Genomic DNA, 20,543 nt, shown 5'->3' on the forward strand with positions numbered 1-20,543 from the left:
ACCGGCCCAGGATCTCTGCGATCTGATACTCGGTTCATCGGTCTCATTGGCCCCACCGACCTTGTCACCAGCGCCAACCTTGTCAACCACTGTGCTACCCGGTGCATCTTGGCTTTTGCCCGTGTTGCCACTTGCAAATGCCTCGTTGCCCTTAGCACCTCCACCACTCTTACCAACCCTGGCAGCGGTACCTGAAACCTTCTGGGTAAGCTTTTTCAAGCTATCCAGAGCCTCGGACATCTGGCGATCAGCATCAAGCTGGCGAACCAGGTCGTCCTCCTCCTCTTGAAGCTGGGCAAGAGTCCTTTGGTAGGCAGCTAGGGCCTCCTTCCTCCTTCTGGTGATGTCAGCTTTCCTGGCAACAACCTCGTCCTGTGACAAAAAGTCAAACTGAATATCAGCCAAAAATGACTGGACCTTATCGACCACCGGTCGCCTAACTACCTTACCACCTGCTGCGGCCGCGTAGCTAATGCTGCGGGTGGGCATCTTAGGCTTGGGAGCCATATCCTCAGAGCTGGTACTAGCTCTACTCTCCTCCGGAAGCTTCCTTCCTTTCCTGGTGAAAGAGGCTCCTCCAGCCGTGCACTTAGTCATTAGGTGCCCGACTTCCCCACAGTAGCTGCACACTGACTCCGTGCACTCCTTTGCCCAATGGCCCTTCTCTCCACACTTCCTGCAATAGTTGCTAGGGCAATCTATTGCATAGTGGTCCCTCTTACATCCGCAGAACCAACAGAACAGCTTGCCCTCTTTGCCGCAGATCTGTCTGGCCTTCCCTTTAGGCTTTTGTGTGGCCTCCTTACCAGCTTGGCCGGTAGTCTTAGCGGGGTGTCTGTCCGCTCCTTTCCTGTCGCCAGGCCGATCCCCGTCTCCGGGTCCTCCTCCACCAGAGGCAACAGACATCAGTCTATGTATGTAATTGGGCAAAGTATCTGAAACCATAATGTACAGGTTGAGTGTTAATAAACGTAGTCGGGATTACGACTGCATCTCACTCGTCTACCACTTCTCGTAACCACAACACCATCACTCACATTCTGGCTGGTTGAGCCAGCTGTAGTGTCATCCTCCCACATATCAGGGGGGGATGTCACATTCATACTTTGTCCTACTGACTCCTTAACTAGAGTTGGTAGGTCTTCCAAATCATCACTTTCCATACTCTCCCCTTCAGGGTGGAGTACAAAGAGGTGTTTCCTATTTCTACGGATCTCACTTTGTCCGACCCGCACCCAATAACTATCTGGAGAGTTATCCTCTCTCAGTACAACACCTCTCGACCCTGAGTCTGTAGGTGCCCTAACGAAAACTGTCTGACCTGGGCTCAGTTTACTTAACAAAGAAACTCTATATTTCTTGTCCCATTTACGTTTTAAATTCTTCATGCGAGAATTCTCCAATTCCTCGAACTGACTATAATCAATGTCACTTTCATACGGTATGCCCAATTTAGACCTTACTGCCCCGCCAAACATAAGTTCACTAGGTGTGAACCCCGATGGTAATGGGGTAGTACGATAAGCCATTAATGCTGCATATTTGTCAGTAGTTTTTTTCCATAAAGACTTAACAATTTTTACAGCGCTTTCTGCCATACCATTAGAACAAGGGTATCTAGGACTGCTAGTAATTAAACTAAACCCTTGATCCTCAGCGAACCCCCTAAATTCCTTGCTATCAAAGCACCTTCCGTTATCTGATCTAACTATGTTAGGTATGCCAAACCGAGAAAATAATTCTCTCATAACAGTAATTATTGCTCCGGGTGTTTGTGAGGCCACGGGTAACGCCTCTATCCACTTGGAGTAATAGTCAACTGCCACCATAAACACACTGTTCTCTAGAACAAACAAATCTGAACCGATAACCTCCCATGGTCTAGAAGGCAACGTTGACTCATGCATAGGCTGATGTTTTATTTGCGAATGCATAATACAAACATTACATTTACTTATGAAGTCTTCAATATCACCAGAACAACCCGGCCACCAAAAATGGCGTTGGGCTCTCCTACGACATTTAGTGACGCCTTGGTGTCCCTCATGGCATAATTCTAGGTATTGAGGTCTTAAAGATTTAGGTATATATATCCTAGAATTATACAACAACATGCCTCCGTATACGCATAAGCTATTTCTGGCTGTATATAGCTTAGACATTTCACCTTGTAAACAGTCATGTTTATCTGGCCATCCGTTTATCAAATATTCCATACACAGACTACCACACTCGTCATTAGCCATAGCGCTGACCACGGCCTCCTCCCTCACATCTGTATGTGTGCTAGAAGAGACTATGTTGTGCACATAAGCTTCTATCGAGTCACTCTTGGACTTCGTCTCACTATATGTATTGCTGTTAGGACGACTCAAAGAATCAGCTAAATACATATCCTTACCTGCTGTATGAAAAATATTGTAATCATACCGCATTAACCTTAACTTAAAACGTTGTACTCTCGCTGGCAAGCAGGAGAGATCTTTTTCACCTAGAATCGAGATCAAAGGTTTGTGATCTGACTCTATTTCAAATTTCCGTCCTACTAAGTAGTAGTCAAACTTTTCACAAGCCCATGTAATTGCTAAGGCTTCTTTTTCAACCATAGCATATCGAGTTTCCGTTTCTGACATTTTCCGTGATGCATACTCAACTGGTTGCCATTTATTTTCGCCAGCTAGTTGCAGTAAAACGGCTCCAAGAGCATTTTTACTGGCATCCGCAGATACCCGATGTTTAGCTCTTAGATCAAACGTACATAAAACTGGTTTTTTAGACATTTCTTTTTTTACGTCTTCAAAAGCCTGTTGTTGGTCAGGCCCCCAATACCATTCAGACTTAGAGCCTGAAACTTTATAAATAGGAGTACAAAGTTCAGCTAGTTTTCTGCTAAACTTCATTAGGTAATTAACCATACCGGTAAAACGCCTCGCTTCGGTTTTGTTTGAAGGAGGTAACATGTTAACTATAGCTTCTATCTTACCAGGATCTGGCTTGATAGTACTGCCACTAACTACATGTCCGAGAAATTTTACTTCCGTTAAACCAAATTCACATTTTTCCTTTCTCAAGGTCATCCCTGAGCTTTCTATTCTTTCTAAAACTTTGTGAAGTCTCGCCCAATGTTGTGATGGGTCTGAACCATACACTAAAATGTCATCCATTAAACAGATAACGCCTTTCAAACCATCCAATATTTTTTCCATTGCTCTTTGAAAGTATTCTGGAGCTGAGGAAATTCCAAAAGGCATTCGCCTAAAGCAAAATCGTCCCCACGGTGTTACAAACGTGGTCAGTAATTTACTTTTAGGGTCCAATTTCACCTGCCAAAAACCAGAGTTGGCATCAAGTTTAGAAAACATAGTGCCTTTAGACAGTTTGCATAACATATCTGAGATCTTAGGTAAAGGGTAAATTTCCCTTTTAACTCCTTTATTTAAATTGGTTAAATCCACACACATTCTTATTTTACCGCCAGATTTCGGAGCTATTGTTAGACCCGAACACCAATCCGTAGGTATTTCTACTTTTTCTATAACCTTATCAGTGAGCATTTTATCAAGCTCTTTCTTAGCCTGAGATCTTAACCCGGCTGCAATTGATCTTGGGGAATACAACCTGACGGGTTCCGCCTCACCTCTCAAGGTGATGGAAAACATACCAGGCATAGTACCCAAGCCTTCAAACACTTTAGGAAATTTCTGAATAGGATCAAAATTATCCGTACACATACCATTAATGACAGCGAGTAAATTAAGATTTTTAAGTTCTGTCATTCCTAAAAGGTTGCAACTAGAACCTTTCAACACATATACAGGAGCATCAGTAGTACGATACGAGCTTTCTATATTTACTCTACTGAATCCAAGAACTTTTAGGCTTGAGCCATCAGCACCACTAAGGTGTCGATCTGGCTCTTTCAAATTCAAACCGAGTTTACTTGATGTCTTAACAGTTAAAGTAGAAACATCAGCACCTGTATCAAATGTGAAATCAACTTCACTACCGTTTACCTTCAAGGTCCTAACTATTTTATTATCTAGTCATTTAGGACCTGCAGATGAAAACCTTACACTTCTACTTGGGGAGTAAGAACGTGTACTATCTCTATCCCTATTATTAGGGCTTTTGCCCCTACTCCGATCACTTTCTCTGCTACTACTTCTGTTGTAGCGGTGTCTATATTCACTTTTCCGAGTAATATCGGCGCCATCTTTCTTACAGTCAATACTAGTATGACCTTTCCTATTGCATACAAAACATCTAGCTGCAGGGCAACTACGTAGCCTATGATCTCCACTTCCGCAATTGTAACATTCATCATCACTCTTAGGTGACTGTCCATCTTTAGACTTAACACGCCAGTTGCGGTTATACCTATCAACGCTAGAGTCTCTTGAAGACCTGCTAGAGTCTCTATACCTGCTCCTACGATTATATCTAGGAGATTCGTAACCGGAATTTCTACTCCATTTTCTAGAGTATTTATTCTTAGACCTTTCATCGTAATGGCTTTTACGTTGCCTTTGTGAAATTCTATTAATTTCACCATTTTCGCAAGCACTTGAGTCAGAACTTGAATAACGACTGGCTCCTCTTACTTTATATTTATTTCTAGGAGCCTTTGTCGAAATTTCCGAAACACTAAGTTCGCTAGTTTTACATCTAGCGTCTTCCAATATGGCGTCAGATTCTCGCGCGAGTTTTCTGGCCCTCAAAGTATCCGTTAGAATTTTCCAATTCAACTCCGTTTGTTGCATTAGTTGCCTACGTAAAGAACCTTCTCGCAAGCCATTAACAGCTATTGCAAGAGCAAATTCTTTCCTTACATCATCATTACCACCAAAATTAACATTTCTACTGAGTTTTTCAACTCGTAGTAAATAATCGCTTTCTTTTTCACAAGCCGTTTGTGAAATAGTAACAAATTTCATCGTTTTAACGTAAACCGTTTCATCAGTACCATAAATAGTAACTAAATGAGCCATTGCCTCATCGTAGGTAGAGTTTTCACCAAACATATCAAAACCAACAGAGCTTAGAGCATCTCTACCATCACTACCTATTGCGTGTAATAACGCAAGAAGTTTCGTACGGCCACTATATTTATAGTTGCCGTCTTGATCTTTACCCAATCTCATGCTAACCATTTCTCCGACAATTTTAAAACTGTCAAACCATCTTTTCCAAGAACCGTGAACGTCACCACTATCCAATTTTAACGAAGGAAACTCATTAAAATTAAACGCCATAATTGACGCGTAACACGACACGAACACTACACCAGTGTTAAAAGCACCACCAAGTTTATCACCACTAACTAAGCACCACTGCACCGTAAACACAATATTTCACTAAACACCACAACACGGTAAACACAGAAACCACACACGAAACACTTACCACGAGGTATAGAACCTGTAAAACACTGAACACAATGATCACAACACAAATCACTTTTAACAACCACGCATCGGCGATCCTGCCGACTGCGCCATGTTAAATACGTGCACTCACCAAGAAATCCACAAGGGAAAAGCCTCGTCTGCTCTTTGTCCTATATATATATATCGCTGTAGTCGTCTACATGGCCGACTCCTATAGGTCCACGAACTTGTAGCGTGACCTCTCAATGCCGGGCTGGCATACGTAACCTAAGGTCCTGCAATACGAATGGGCACGAGGCAGACACACGCATATACAACAGCTGCCACTGGTATTTAAAGGTTGACATGCAACAAAATTCACATTACAGTTATTTGGTATCAAAAGATTCACCATGTCTTACTCTGTTGTGTTGTAGGTGCAAAATATGTGGGAATGTAATTACAAGCTCTTAAAAGCTATAAAACGAACAGTTAATCGTAGCCACACGAGACTGCTGTAGTTTGGATTCTCTTTCTAAAACGGCTCAAATGGGACGTAGTTGTTACAAGATGGTTTCTGTTTACAGTTTCATGCAACCTCATTCGTCGAAATATTTTCACAAATATACTTCACGCATTCAATAAAATCATGTCTATTGTTCTTACGCGTCTATTTTATCGTCATCGTAATGCTGTCACTTTTAGCACTGATATCTTATAACTTACCGTAAAAGTTTGTTTAATTTTTTAACCTTAGTTCGAAGGAGTACATATCATTGTCTGATAATCATAACGACCTTGTTGGTCACCTGTGATAATCGAAAGTGCTGCAGAAATTATTTGCGAAGTATTGGGTTATATACATGATCAGATTACGACTTGACGATTAGATCAAGCCGAAACAAAACTGTAAAGTAGCGAGCATCTATATTTGATACTGGGTCTTCGGTGAAACCCGAAGTGTTTATCATAAACTAGTGCTACGATAAGTTTGATATTGAGCTTTTTATTGGCCTTTCAATTCACATGAGAACATCACGTGACAAGACAATAACCAAATGTCATGACTACTTCAGAGAAATAAACAGATTCCAATCTACGGCGGCTTTTCGTTTTTGAGCTTTTAAGAGCTTGTAATCACATTTCCACATATTTGGCACCTACGACACAACAGAGTAAGACATGGTGAACCTTTTGATACCAAATAACTGTAATGTGAATTTTGTTGCAAGTCAACCTTTAACAACGGCGACATTCCACTAATATGCTTCATGGAGACTTCTTACTAAAATTACTAAAACTAGACCTTTCTAGACACGCAAACACAGGTTACTTTCTCCAAACTCAGGTTAATTTTCTCCATTAACCTCATGGCTAAACAGGCAGCTCAGTGTATTCAATGAGCTTAGATTTTCAAGAGAAGTTACTGACAGCGACTGATTTTTCTCATTACCATGGTTACGCATTTGGCTGCCAGCATATCCTAGTGACTAGTTTATACATATATATACATATATATCTTCTAGGCGAAAAAACAGCAAGTTTCTCACGGTGCCCTTCGACAAACTTGACTTTGGTGAAACCTCAGTACTTGAGACTTTCTCTAATGCTGATGTCGCCATCGTGGACATGACCTCTAAAGGTCAAGCATCTCTTAGTTACCATGTCGGGGTGCGACACAGCCTCGGCATGAAGGACAACTTCATGTTGTTTCGAGATGAGAATCCGGAGGAGACAATTTCAATGAAGGTGAGTAGAAGTAGGCTTCATTAGTATGCAGCTGTCTAGTCGACCAGCTGACTAGCCAGATTCTTCTGCGTTCTACTCAGACAACATTGGAGGCGGCATTTCCTCTGCTGTCACAGTATGGTCAACCATTTACTTGATAAAACAACTTCCAATGCTTCAATTGTCTCATCTAAATACCGCTTGAAACGACCCTAAAAACCTTCTCCTATCTGACTCATACAAAGAGATATGTTGTTATTATTAGGTATGCGCCTAAAGGTTGGGATCAGATGTTTTGAGCTCATCATTGTAAATTTTGACAGACTCAAATGATACCAAACACATAGGGTTCCTTCGCTTGCTTCGTAGGATTGCTCCAACCTGTTCAGCAATAAAACCTCGCGCATCGTTTTGCAAGTAAATGCGGATTAAAAAGGTTGTTTTCCTCTCAAAACCTACAATCAGATTCTGTAGGTCCTTGACACAGATCATCGTGTTTACTTTACGACTTATCGTTTACTTTCTATTCCTGACCTTGCATTGTCAGGATATAGAGAAACTCTGTTCCCCTTAATGTTTATTAATAAAATCTCATTGATACCTTTTTAATACCCCTTTAACGGGAACCCTTTAACGGGAACCATTTAATATCTTTCTATTGGTTGCAAGTTCAAATTTATTTCATAGTGCTCGTTGAAACATGAGTAAAAACAAGCGGGCCTAACTTAAAGGTCACCGTGTGCTTTTAGCTATTTCAGTTAAAATGGAGAGATAATCTCATCATTTTGACAATCTCAGCCGATTTTGACAAGCCTGTCATATTTCAGGGTTTTCTAACATTGTTTCATATGAATGTCGGTCAGTAATAAATTCACTGATATTAATCATATGCAGCCGTAATTCTTAACATTTGATGTTTTTGCTTTTTTTATATTCACAACAACAGGGCGGTATGGTGTCTGAATTCCTAGAATAGATTTTTAAAGTTATATAACATTTCTAGTTAGCGTTTACCGTTGCTACATGAACGGCGGACCAGGTTGCTTCAAGGCGGACCAGGCTTGATCATGCCACTGAGAATACCATATGGGAAAACGATTCACTCGACGATTGAGCTGCCATCTGGATTGTCCCCGAGTAAACTTCATGCGACTAAAATAAAATTGTGTGAAAGTCAGTTTCTTGCTGTCAACTTACAGCTGAATATCTCTTTTTTCTATTGGGATATTTTATTCGGCTACAAATACAGCTTGTTTAAAATTACTGGTGATGTCATATACCCAATTTTGACCTTGACTCAATTGTTATATTTTACTGAATTCAAGTTGCAATCTAGAATTAAGTAACTCACCGACAATACTAGTAGAACTAAAAGTGGTATTCCGTTATTACGGCAACACTCCACATAAATTTCACTGTTGAACTCAACGTAAAACTTTAAAAGATCTAATTAATTTGAAGTACTAATAAAGAAATTTTCATATAATAATAGAGAATTAATTAACTCACTTATCTAACTATAGATTCAAGATTCCCTCTTAAGAACACTTAATCAATAGCATGTAATTTTAACTGTCAAGTTATGAATGAAACAATGAAATTGTTAATAATTTAGTGTTTCAAATATATTAATTTACGTGTGGCACAAAGAAGTGACTCAGCTTGTAGTCTGGGGGTCCTACCACACAAAGTTGTCGTCAGAATAGTCACTTTTAAAATCACTGTCGTCACCTTTTTCAAGTTGGTAACCAAAATAACCTCTTTTTTCTCATTCGTTATTTCAATACAAATATCCATTCTGGTGGCACTGGGTTGAATTGAAGACCTAAAACTTGCTCAGCTTGAACTTCTGCTAATCAAAAGCTTGGCTCAACCAGCGACCTTCACAAACTTATTAGTGATGTTTAGGAGCCTTGCTGACTACTCCACGACGAGGGACAGGCGTCTTAGGTTTTTAGGGCTACACTTCTTGCACTGAAAATAGACCGAGATTGTCTTTAATAATTACTGTCAGTCACAGACTTGGAAACGGACTTGCTGTCAGTGTGTCGTGGCATTTCATTGATGTTTACTTAAAAAGTTAAATTACCTGGCAGTCTATAAATGCTGGGCCAGATGCTTCAAACCGGAACTAGTGAAGTTTTGTTTGATCGTGTTGATTTATGGCCAAATAATAAGTTAGTAAAGGTACAGCCACACATAACAAATTTTTCGTTGGTTCTAACCAAAATCACGAAATGAACGAAACACACAGAATTATTCTGTGCTGCTAGAATCGTGCTAGTGAACACGATTCTAGCAGCTTTTGCAATAATATTAGTATAGTCCAAGACATGTATAATGACACACAATAAAAGTATGAGTGCAATTCAAAATAGTACACACGATGCAACTGCTTAGATTGCGCTATTGTCGGTATTTATCCTTTTTTGACACTATGACTACAAATCATTTCTTTTTTAATAATAACAATATCCTTTTTAGCAGCAAAAGTTTCGTGGTAGAAAGCGTTGCCATCTTTAGCGCAAGCAAGTCAGTTGCATCGTATTTACTATGGTGAATTGCCGTAATATTTTTCTTGCGTGTCGCGTTACGTTCTTCAGACTACATAAATTTTAAAAGTTGCTAGAATCGTGCTTGCTAACCAGCAATAGCGCAACCTAAGCAGTTGCATCCTGTGTGCTATGTTGAATTGCACTCATACTTTTATTGTGTATCAAAGTTATACGTCTCTTGGACTATACTAATTGCTAAAGCTGCTAGAATCGTGCTCGCTAATAATTTGTTGAGCCAGTTAAAAGCGTTTCATCGACGATTTCGGTAGGCATGCACAGCTCAGATAATTCTGTGAATTTCGACCGAATAATTCTGTGTTTTTCGTTCATTTCGTGATTTCAGTCAGAACTCAGAACCAACGGAAAATTCATTACATGTAGCCGTACCTTTAGTAATCCTACTTACACAATCATCATCATCTCGTCAACGTCACCTACAGTGATAAATGGTTGTCTCGTCTGTCGCTTTTCAAATATCCCTGTTGTCGGGTCGTCAAAATCGTCATAAAACATGGGAGGACCTCATAGTCTACACAAAATTAGTAAGCTCTGTCAATGGAACAGCGTGAAGCCTTTCAACAGCTAAAAAAGAAATCTGCTGTTGTTATGCTGTTACTGTCTTGTCTCACTCATCTGTCATTGTGGTGAAATCCTAGCATACCAGTATTTCTATAATATCATTTTCAGTTGACAGTTTCGCAGAGATTTTTGCGAATATTAAGATTTGAAAACTTTTAAGCGTTTCATAAAAATTGAATTTAAATCTGCAACGAATCATGCAATAGATGCTTCTCCTTGGTAGTTAGTCTCTAATCTCAACATCTATAATCTCCATCTCTAATCTCATGTTCAGCGTCCGTGTCCATAAGTTTTTGTCTATAATACTTGTGTTTATAGTCTTGCTTTCGTCCGGGTAATTCAAATGTTGTTTTGATCTGCGCAAACAATAGCATTATTGACCACATCTTTGGTGACACGCTTGTGTAAACGAGCCAAGTTGTCACGAGCCAAGTTGTCACGAGAGAGTGATTGTACAGGATAAAGAGGAGTTGGCTGGCCTCGGCGTGTTTATTTGGAATTCTTTAGTAGACTCGGTCATGTTTTTAATTGTACTTGCCCTATCACATGTAATAATCCAACTCTGCATAACACTGACGCAACACTTGAGGAATTTACACAAAAATTATTAAATTTTATCAGAAAATATCTGTATTTTTCTATCATTTGCAATTGTTTTTGATGTTTGAGGTAATCTGACTGCCGGGATGTTACAAGATTAAAATCGAAAAAACTTAATCACGGCTGAAACGCTCAGAAGAAAAAAATTGTGCGAAATAATGTCACAAGTTGCTATCATCGCTATAGTTGATATCGGCTATTGTGTTCAAGTTACAGAGTTCCGAGTCTCTAATCTGTCTGTCTCTTTGCAACTGTAGATGTCATAATCGCGCTTCCACTTGATCTGAGTGTTTTAACCATAACCGATTTTTGTCAATTTTATCTTGAAACATCCTGACAATCAGATCCCCTCAAACATCAAAAACAATCGTAAATGATAGAACAATACCAAATGCTTTCTAATAAAATTTACTAAAATGTTCTGCAAGTTCATCTTTAAGGAATTGTACGCTCTAAATATTAGATAGCCTGTGATTGAAAGAAAGGAAAGTGTATAACCTTAGAACTTAGGGTATAAATCTTAGCGGTAGAACTAAACAATGTTTAACCGCAGTCCTGATTTCTCTGAACTTGTGGGAGTGGTATTAGCCCCAGTTCCACGAATACCATTGAATCTTTTAGACTAGCCTATTCAATCCACAAGTATAGTTCTTTGTAGCAACTGTGATGATAACTTTTATATATGTTGCTAAGCGTGCTAGTGTTATATCTATTCCTATCGGTCTTATCTTAGATATGTGAAAATTCAATTAAACATAGGATACATAATAAAAATAATAGATAATAATAATAATGGTTGCTATTAATGATTATTAGTAAACGTCAGTTGTACCTCTCTTCTATACTTTAAAGCTCAGGCTGTCGTCCCTGAGTCAATGTCTCACCAGCTTATTCATGCTAGTCACAAGTTGGTGCGGGTGGAAGTACTAGCTTCCTCTTCCGTGCCGTAGCATGTTCGTCAAGGAGTCAGCTATTTTTGTAGTTTGAAGTAGGCTCTGTTGCATTTTCTAACCATAGAAGGTTACAGGTACATTTGAAATGTAGGTTTTTAGTAACTCTCAAATGTGTAAGGTAAGACGAATCTATGTATTTTACAGCTCTCGTGTACAGGCTACATGTTCTTCCCATACAGCGTCGACTGCAATGGGACAATCTATATCACAGACGTAAATGGCCTCCTACCTGATCCAGAGAATGTTACATCAAAAAGCACAGCTAAGATGACCTTTCTCAACCGACTCAAGAAGGCGCTGCAAGAGGTCGACGTGAACACGAGGTGATCTAGGAAAGCATAGAATTGTAAATTAGTTTTTAGCATATCCGTTAACTCATGTGATAACACAACTATTCATAACTACGCTAGACCTGTAGGCAAACCAAGAAAAACAGCTAGATTTGCTGACTCGCTGCCTATCAAGCTGTTGACGGAAAGCTTTTATCTCTGCCTCGTACATCGTCACTGTATGTCAGATATAGCTCGGGGATTCATTGTCTATTTATATAGTGATAAACGCTGCTTAACTCCCTGGCAGCTCTATCACCGCTGCTGTTATTACCACTCGTTGTGACCCGCTGGCCAATAACATGGTAATTCCGATTCTTCATACAATTTTTACGCTACCATTTTCGTGCTTTTCTCCGATTTTCGTGCCTAGAAATAGTTTTTTACTTAGGTATCAACTTTACTATGGCAGCCTCTTTTCACCAAAGTAGCCTTACTTTCTTTTCACTTTACTGTAGGAATGGCCTGAGAACGTGGTTTTAAAATCGAAATAAGCTTGCTTTTCGCTCCTAATCTTTGTAACTTCACCCTTTCTCTTTATCGCGCTCGTCTTTGGCTCTTCTTGGCTTTCATTTCTTCAGCATACTCTTTAGTCAATCCTGACCTTGACCTTGTCAAGGATTGCGCAGTAACCAGATGACTCCTTGTACTCTCACAGTCATAATTTACTTATGAAAACAGTTGCAAAATTAATTTCCTACAATCACGGTGGCTAGGAATGAATAAACTGGATGCATCTCTATTGATCTCTATTGATCACTATTGATCACTATTGATGTTATGATTAGCAATGCTTTTAAACTTATTGTTTTATCAGCAAACTGTCATCAGTTTAGCAACACGCCTACACTTAGGATGCTTTAGGCTCAAGTTGAAGCCTTCTGACTTGCATAGGAGGTATGAAACACCATTAGATATGCATATAATGGTGTTAACTAACTCAAAACTGAAGTTCTGATCAACTGATGGAGAACCTAGATTCTGGCTTCTCAGAAAGGTGCCATTGTTACGCCGCGGTGCTTGTAACTGTTTTGGATTTGTTATCTACTGTCATTATGCAAGCTCACTACAAGTTTTTAGTTGTGTGCTATGATGTTGAGGACATACGGAGGATGAAGGAGGGATGGATTATTACATACTCATTATTTCAACGAGTTCTTTTGGAGGGTTAAATTGTCAATTAAACGGAATCATTCAAATTTCATTTTCTTACCATTAAAAACCATCTGAATGTAATTTTTATTCCAGTCCGTCTAACACGAATAAGTAGGCTTATCCATGTATACTTAATACACATAGACATATAATTAATGAATGTATACTTACTACACACATAGACATAAAATTAATTAATATTTTCTCATAAAAGTGATTGCAATGAGCTAAAATCTCTGTGTCTCGAATAAAGATTTCCGTTGATTCCATTTTGTAATGTTGATAAGTTATGGTTATCATGTGTAAAAAACTCCTCTTTTAAAAGCAGTTGGATGATAGCATTTCATGGAAACGCTAGCCAATATGAAATAGAATAAACTGTGAACAGCCTGGATTTAGAATGAGTTTAAAATACTCCTTCGATCGTGTTAAAGATGAGACTTCATTTCAATTTCTATAAAGTTAAAAGTTATTGCCGTGTTTTATATTTACCAGGCAGAGCTCATGCCATGCCAGTGTAAGTTCAACATAGCTAGAAGTTGTGAACTGCTACAACAAACACAGCCTTGTAATGAATGAGGACATGTGTATACTATAACCAGGGGCTATAAAATGACACTTTGTATAGCTTACCCAAGCGCTTGCTACCCAGTCAATAATCTGGGTATGACTGGGTAGCAAGCGCTTGGGTTTGTATGTGTACATATGTATGTGTGTGTGCGTGCGTGCGTGCGTGTGTGCGTGTGTGCGTGTGTGTGTGTATGTATGTGAGAGGTGGAACGAGACACGAGACATCTCGAGTATCGACCTGTCTCGTCTCGTATCGATCTCGTCCTGACTTGAATATTGCCAAACTCGACACAGGAAATAGAACTAAAGCGCCTGCGCACAGCTGTTAAAATATGGCTTCTTGCGGTAACAACTCCATATATTGTAATGGATTGCGGGCAACTGCCTTTAAACTTATACCCTGTCCGTTACTACCTGTTATTGATTATGTTGGCCACCAAGTCTAATCATGTAGTCCGGACAACGGCCCTGATAATATATTGTAGTCCTAATATATTGTAGTCTGGTCCTGTGTCCTTAAAAAGATATCGGCTCATATCCAATTACCTTCCGGATAATCCGATTTAATAAATAAGACTGTTGCGGGTAAAATGTCTGTATTTTATTGTATCATGTCTAAACACTGACTGCCCTTCATAAAGTTCGGGCCTTTTTTTACTACTAATTGCGGGTAAAACTTGCCCGGACACGGAGAAACAAACTAAAGGCCGTGTCGACCATAGTCCGTGTTCGGGTAATGATGACATTATCGTTAGTTCAATATAAAAATATATACAGTAATTTATATAATTTCATGAGTACAACTTAAATATAATTTACATACTACAGTTAATACACAAACAAAACTTAACATTAATGAAACAATAATAATGAAAGTGTTATCGTGTGTTCTTTTAGTTGCGGTACTTCTTTGTAGATCGACGACTATCGGTTTCATTACACATTTCATTACATTAAAAAGTAAGACCTATTCAATAGATCTTTGGTAAAATATACATGTACAAAGCAATATGTTTATAATAATTATTATCAATCAAGCTCAAATTCGTAGAAATATAAAACTTCGCTATTTTAGAGCTGTTTGTGTCACTTTTGTTTACAACAAATACATGCATATCGCTATTAAAATGTTGTATTTAAATCGTTTACACCAGGTGAAAGTTAAATTTAAAAAGATGTTTATCAATTTTATATAACAAGTACACTAGTCCTTGTGTAGTGAAATCATCACCAAATGCTCATTATTTTACTGTCTTGTGTCTCGAATCTCGAATTTTTACAAGACAGTGTCTCGAGTCTCGTCTCGAACTGAAAAAACCTGTCTCGTTCCACCTCTATGTATGTGTCTATGCAGGTGTGTGTGTGCGTGCGCATGTGTGTGTATCTATGTGTGTATGTAATTGTGTATGCGAGCGTGTGTGTGTGCGTATGTGTACATGTGTGGGTGTGTATCTATGTGTGTATGTAATTGTGTATGCGAGCGTGTGTGTGTGCGTGCGTAGGTGTACATGTGTGTGTGTGTGTATCTATGTGTGTATGTAATTGTGTATGCGAGCGTGTGTGTGTGTGCGTGCGTATGTGTACATGTGTGTGTGTGTGTGTGTATCTATGTGTGTATGTAATTGTGTATGCGAGCGTGTGTGTGTGTGCGTGTGCGCGCGTATGTGTACATGTGTGTGTATCTATGTGTGTATGTAATTGTGTATGCGAGCGTGTGTGTGTGTGTGCGCGCGCGTGATGTATTTGCATATGTATGTATACAACATATACTCCTAAAAAAATTCCTTTCCGCAAGCTCATCAAAGTGTTTGTTCTGTATTTTAGTTAAAGTTGTATGTTTGATGTTTCAGTAAAAACAGGAAGGACAAGTTTTTGGCTGATTTGAGGAAAGCAAAAGAGTCATTGAGTGATGATATTCCAGCCTTACGAAAGGTGAGGCTTCTCCCCCTTCACTAAGTTAGTCCCCCTCGCTAAGACAGCTACTCTTCATCGTCGTATATCTCTGATGTTTCTATGAGCATATTCGCGATTCCTCGCTCATAAATCTATGGTTCTAAGCCAGCTTTATAATTGTACAGTTGGCATTTATCTATAGTATATTCATTGTTTGGTTTTTGTGAAAGACTTTCTCACTGTTATCTCTCTTTCTGCTTTGTAGAAGCTGTTGTCAATGAGAAACCGTATAGACCACCCACAGTTGATACAAGCAGATGTTGTCTACAACCTCCTCTTGGCCTACAGAGACATCCAGGTATTTGTAGTCTATAAGTTGAAACCATCACTCAACCAGTCGTTTAGTTGAGATAGCCTGTGGCCTACTTGAAGCATGTCAACAGTAATCTCAACCATCTCGTCACCACGGATATTAATAGCCGCAAGGAGTTTTCTCATCGCTCACAATGGTCACGAGAGATCATCTCTCTCTCTGTCTCTTTGGCTTCTTCAACAGTACAGAAGACCAGTAAGACAAACTGTTTTAAAAACAATTAAATATCTCCTATGCCACATACACCCTTTGCTTGATGCGGTTTAATACATGATCTTTGCTAAATTTACGTTCAAGTGAATTTAAAAGAGGAATTTCCATGGTTGAAATATGCCTTTCAGTGTTATTATCTACAACCTTTACTATAATAAGAGCCGTGTCCATCCATCTGTCCACCTGTCTGTCTGTCTGTCTGAAGTCACGCTAAGATCGTTAAGTAAAGGGTTGCACCGCATGGTAAACGAACCTGGATGTTAGGTTCACAGTCAATCGCGCCACCAACTGCGCCACTCGATCTCCTTTTGGTACCATAGAATAACTGTGCACATAGTTATTACCCATGATGATCTCTCACAACTCACGAGGCTGCCAGCGTGCTAGTAAATATACAATATAGAATGCAGTATAATAACTCATTTTAGCTGATAATAGGACTGATTATCCAATCAGAGTTCAGCATGATGATAGCAAGAAAGAATATCGGAATGCTTTTTCATGCATGTTTTGTCAGATCTCCTAAAGTGCATGTTTAGCTATAAAATTGCATAACAAGCTGTCCTACAAATGAGCCACTTCAACAAGGCTAAAAAGGCTGAAAAGCAATAAAAATTATCATTTATAATAAAAGATGATTTTACGTCAGCCGCTGAAAGGACTGGAACACGGATTGTGAGCTCTTAGTCTCTTTATATACGTAAAAATATTTATCCACATTTCACTAAACCTTCAAACAAAATTGAAACCTTCATGAGCGAACAAGCCAAGTGTTTTAGTGTCTCCTTTAGTAGTATTTTATTACAATGGAAAATCTTTTGATTTTTTATTAGGCTGCTAAGTTGCCAATGTTTTATTTTATAAGTATGCAAAGCTCATCAAATGCTTGGCTTTTGCTGCAGGACTATGATGCCATGGTGAAGTTTGTAGAAGACATCAATGCAGTCCCAAACAAAACGGCGGCCACTGATACCATTGCTATTCAGCACCAGTATGCATTCGCTCTCAACAGGTACACACTTTCTGTTTCGTTGTGATGTGTTGCTATTAAAGAAGGTCACACAATAGTTTTTAAACTTGAAACAATAATTAATTTTTTGAATTTTTATTAGTGTCAAAAACACTTTAGATTCGTCTCTCTTGGTTTGCCCTTTGCGCGACAGCAATTGCTGCCAACCATGCACTGTTACTGCTGTTCACACATATATAATAAATTTTATATCATAGCAAAAATTGCTGTTAATATTTTCCTGGCGCTGCTGCAATTGGAAGGCTGCAGGTTCTCTTGAGATATGTAAAATACCGTTATGGAGATGAAATTGAAAATTGGCTGTTGATAGACGACTTTTGAATGACTAGCTTTGTAAAGTTACTCGTCATGATAAAAATTGACTTGACTTTGATTTCTAAGCAAAGGTTCTTGCAAAATTATATTCGAATTTTGGTAAAAATTGGTAAGGAAGAGAATTGGTAAGAATGTGTGTTGCTCATAGCATCACATTTTTTCAATTACACAACCGGATAGTCGGCTACATAATGACTACACAACCAAATAGTCGACTACTTAATGACTGCACAACCGGATAGTCGACTACATGATGACTACATAACCAGATAGTCGACTACATAATGACTACACAACCAGATAGTCGACTACATAATGACTACACAACCAGATAGTCGACCACATGATGACTACACAACCAGATAGTCGACTACATAATGACTACACAACCAGATAGTCGATTACATGATGACTACACAACCAGATAGTCGACTACATAATGACTACACAACCAAATAGTCGATTACATGATGACTACACAACCAGATAGTCGACTACATAATGACTACACAACCAAATAGTCGACTACATAATGATTACACAACCGGATAGTTGACTACATGATGACTACACAACCGGATAGTCGACTGCATAATGACTACACAACCGAATAGTCGACTAAATGATGACTACTCAACCCGATAGTTGACTACATGTTGACTACACAACCTGATAGTCGACTAAATAATGACTACACAACCAGATAGTCGACTACATGATGACTACACAACCGGATAGTCGACTAAATAATGACTACTCAACCCGATAGTTGACTACATGTTGACTACACAACCTGATAGTCGACTAAATAATGACTACACAACCAGATAGTCGACTACATGATGACTACACAACCAGATAGTCGACTGCATAATGACTACACAACCAGATAGTCGACTACGCAATGACTACATAACCGGATAGTCGACTATATGATGACTACACAACCGGATAGTCGACTGCATAATGACTTCACAACCGGATAGTCGACTACATAATGACTACACAACCAGATAGTCGACTACATGATGACTACACAACCAGATAGTCGACTACATTATCAAGTTTAATGTAAACTAGTACCTACGCATTTGTGAGTTGATTGTAGCAGGTAAAGATGTAGCGCTGACTGGAGGTGATAATCAAATAAATAACCTTCAGCCTTTCTTTTGTGCCGAGATTAACGAGTCAAGTTAGTGTATTATCTATCAATTTGTCTTTGTACTCAGGCGCAATGAGCCTGGCGATCGTGACAAAGCTTTAGTGGTCATCAAACGGGTGGCTGAGCAGATGGGAGGTCGAAACATCCAGGATGTGGTCTGTCTATGTGGACGCATTTACAAAGACAAGTTCAATGAAAGCAACTATCAGGATATCGAAGCCCGAGATGAAGCTATTAAATGGTAATGCGCATGATCAGACTACAAAGGGTAGGGTGCAATGCCTGTCTGCAATACCATCAATAATATTGGAAATTTATGTAGTTGTAATACATAATATATATTATATACAAATTATATAATATATACATAAAAACTACACGACTTTTGGCTTAATAAATATAAAAAAATTTATTTAATGTATTATATATAATAGCTATATATAATAGATATATAATAGCTATATATAACTTATAATATATAATAGTTGTAATATTGTGTCCATCTTATATATATATATATATATATATATATATATATATATATATATATATATATATATATATATATATATATTGATCTAATTTGTTCCTTATATTGAAATTTTTATTTTTCTTCGTCACTTTAGTAACTCCAACAGAGAAAAAATTGCTCTTTAAAATCGCATGAGCATTCTCATAGAACACTTCATAAGATAAGCGCTGCTCCAACAAGATCAAATTGCCAACTTTACAATGTAAACCAGTATATCTACTGGTCTGGTTTTTTACTACCATCAAACTTTTAGCATCAATAAATAGAAAGCATAGATCTAGGAAAGAATGGGGAGGGCATTCAGAGAGTGTCAGAGCTCGGCAGTTAGAATTTTTAAAGAAAGGATCACTGCTGCCACAGTAGTTTCTTTTCATTGTGAGCTCTAGGATTTTATTTATTAGCTTGAGTGCCAGTCTAGGAAGCTCGTTGTCCCACTAATAAGTGAAAGTCAAACTTATAAAACACAGGTCAAGATTGCTTACTTATTTTGCAGGTACCGGGAAGGGTTTGAATTACAAGCCAATGTCTATGCAGGCATAAATCTAGCAACCATGTTGGTTATTTCTGGTAAGGATTTTAGCACGGACAGAGAGCTGCAAAGAATCGGTAAGTCGTAGACCTCTAAGATCTCTGTACTACTGTTTCTGTGAAGGTCAAAGTAAGGTGATGAGGGAGTTATAAGGCTACTGTTTTTTGGAAGATCGCTGTAGATGTGTCTTGATAAGGCGTACATAAGTTTCCAACTTAACTTATGCCTTTGAAGCCACCACAACACATTTGTTCAACTTTATCATGCGTTGTGGGCGTTATCTCAAATCAAACACCTATTACTTCACATGACCTTTTGCAGACGGCTGCGTCGAGCTCTTAGACTCACAGAACACTTACGGGCTTAAGGTATAAATCAGTGTCTAATGGTGTTATCACAAATATGAAAGTCCAACCTTTGTATAAGCCAACAACAACCTTTCATTTTTTAGTAGGTAGTTAATTCTGAAAAGCACAGCGAGTACATTTACCAGGTAGGACAACTCCATTATTTATTATTTATTCAAAAGCACCCGGTGCCATCTAATAGGTTTAATGCAACGAAAATTTTTATAATCAATCTTTCTTTTTTGTTTCAAGTTAATGTAGCCAAATTTGTAGAAAGGTTTTAAGTTAGATTGCCTGTTTTTATGTTAACCTTT

At 38.6% G+C, this 20,543-nt stretch overlaps 1 protein-coding gene across 3 annotated transcripts in view; it reads left to right on the forward strand.

Moving 5' to 3' along the window:
• LOC137403595 (mitogen-activated protein kinase kinase kinase 15-like) overlaps positions 1–20,543 on the forward strand; it is a 98,922-nt gene that overhangs the window by 11,936 nt on the left and 66,443 nt on the right. For all 3 annotated transcript variants that reach the window (XM_068089559.1, XM_068089560.1, XM_068089561.1), the window contains exons 2-8: positions 6,893–7,115; positions 11,926–12,104; positions 15,686–15,767; positions 15,994–16,086; positions 17,217–17,326; positions 18,889–19,062; positions 19,847–19,959. In XM_068089559.1, coding sequence (XP_067945660.1) covers positions 6,893–7,115; positions 11,926–12,104; positions 15,686–15,767; positions 15,994–16,086; positions 17,217–17,326; positions 18,889–19,062; positions 19,847–19,959 — 974 coding nt within the window. The remainder of the gene's footprint in view (positions 1–6,892; positions 7,116–11,925; positions 12,105–15,685; positions 15,768–15,993; positions 16,087–17,216; positions 17,327–18,888; positions 19,063–19,846; positions 19,960–20,543) is intronic.

This window comes from Watersipora subatra, chromosome 9, assembly GCF_963576615.1.
Source record: "Watersipora subatra chromosome 9, tzWatSuba1.1, whole genome shotgun sequence".
NCBI lineage: Eukaryota > Metazoa > Bryozoa > Gymnolaemata > Cheilostomatida > Watersiporidae > Watersipora > Watersipora subatra.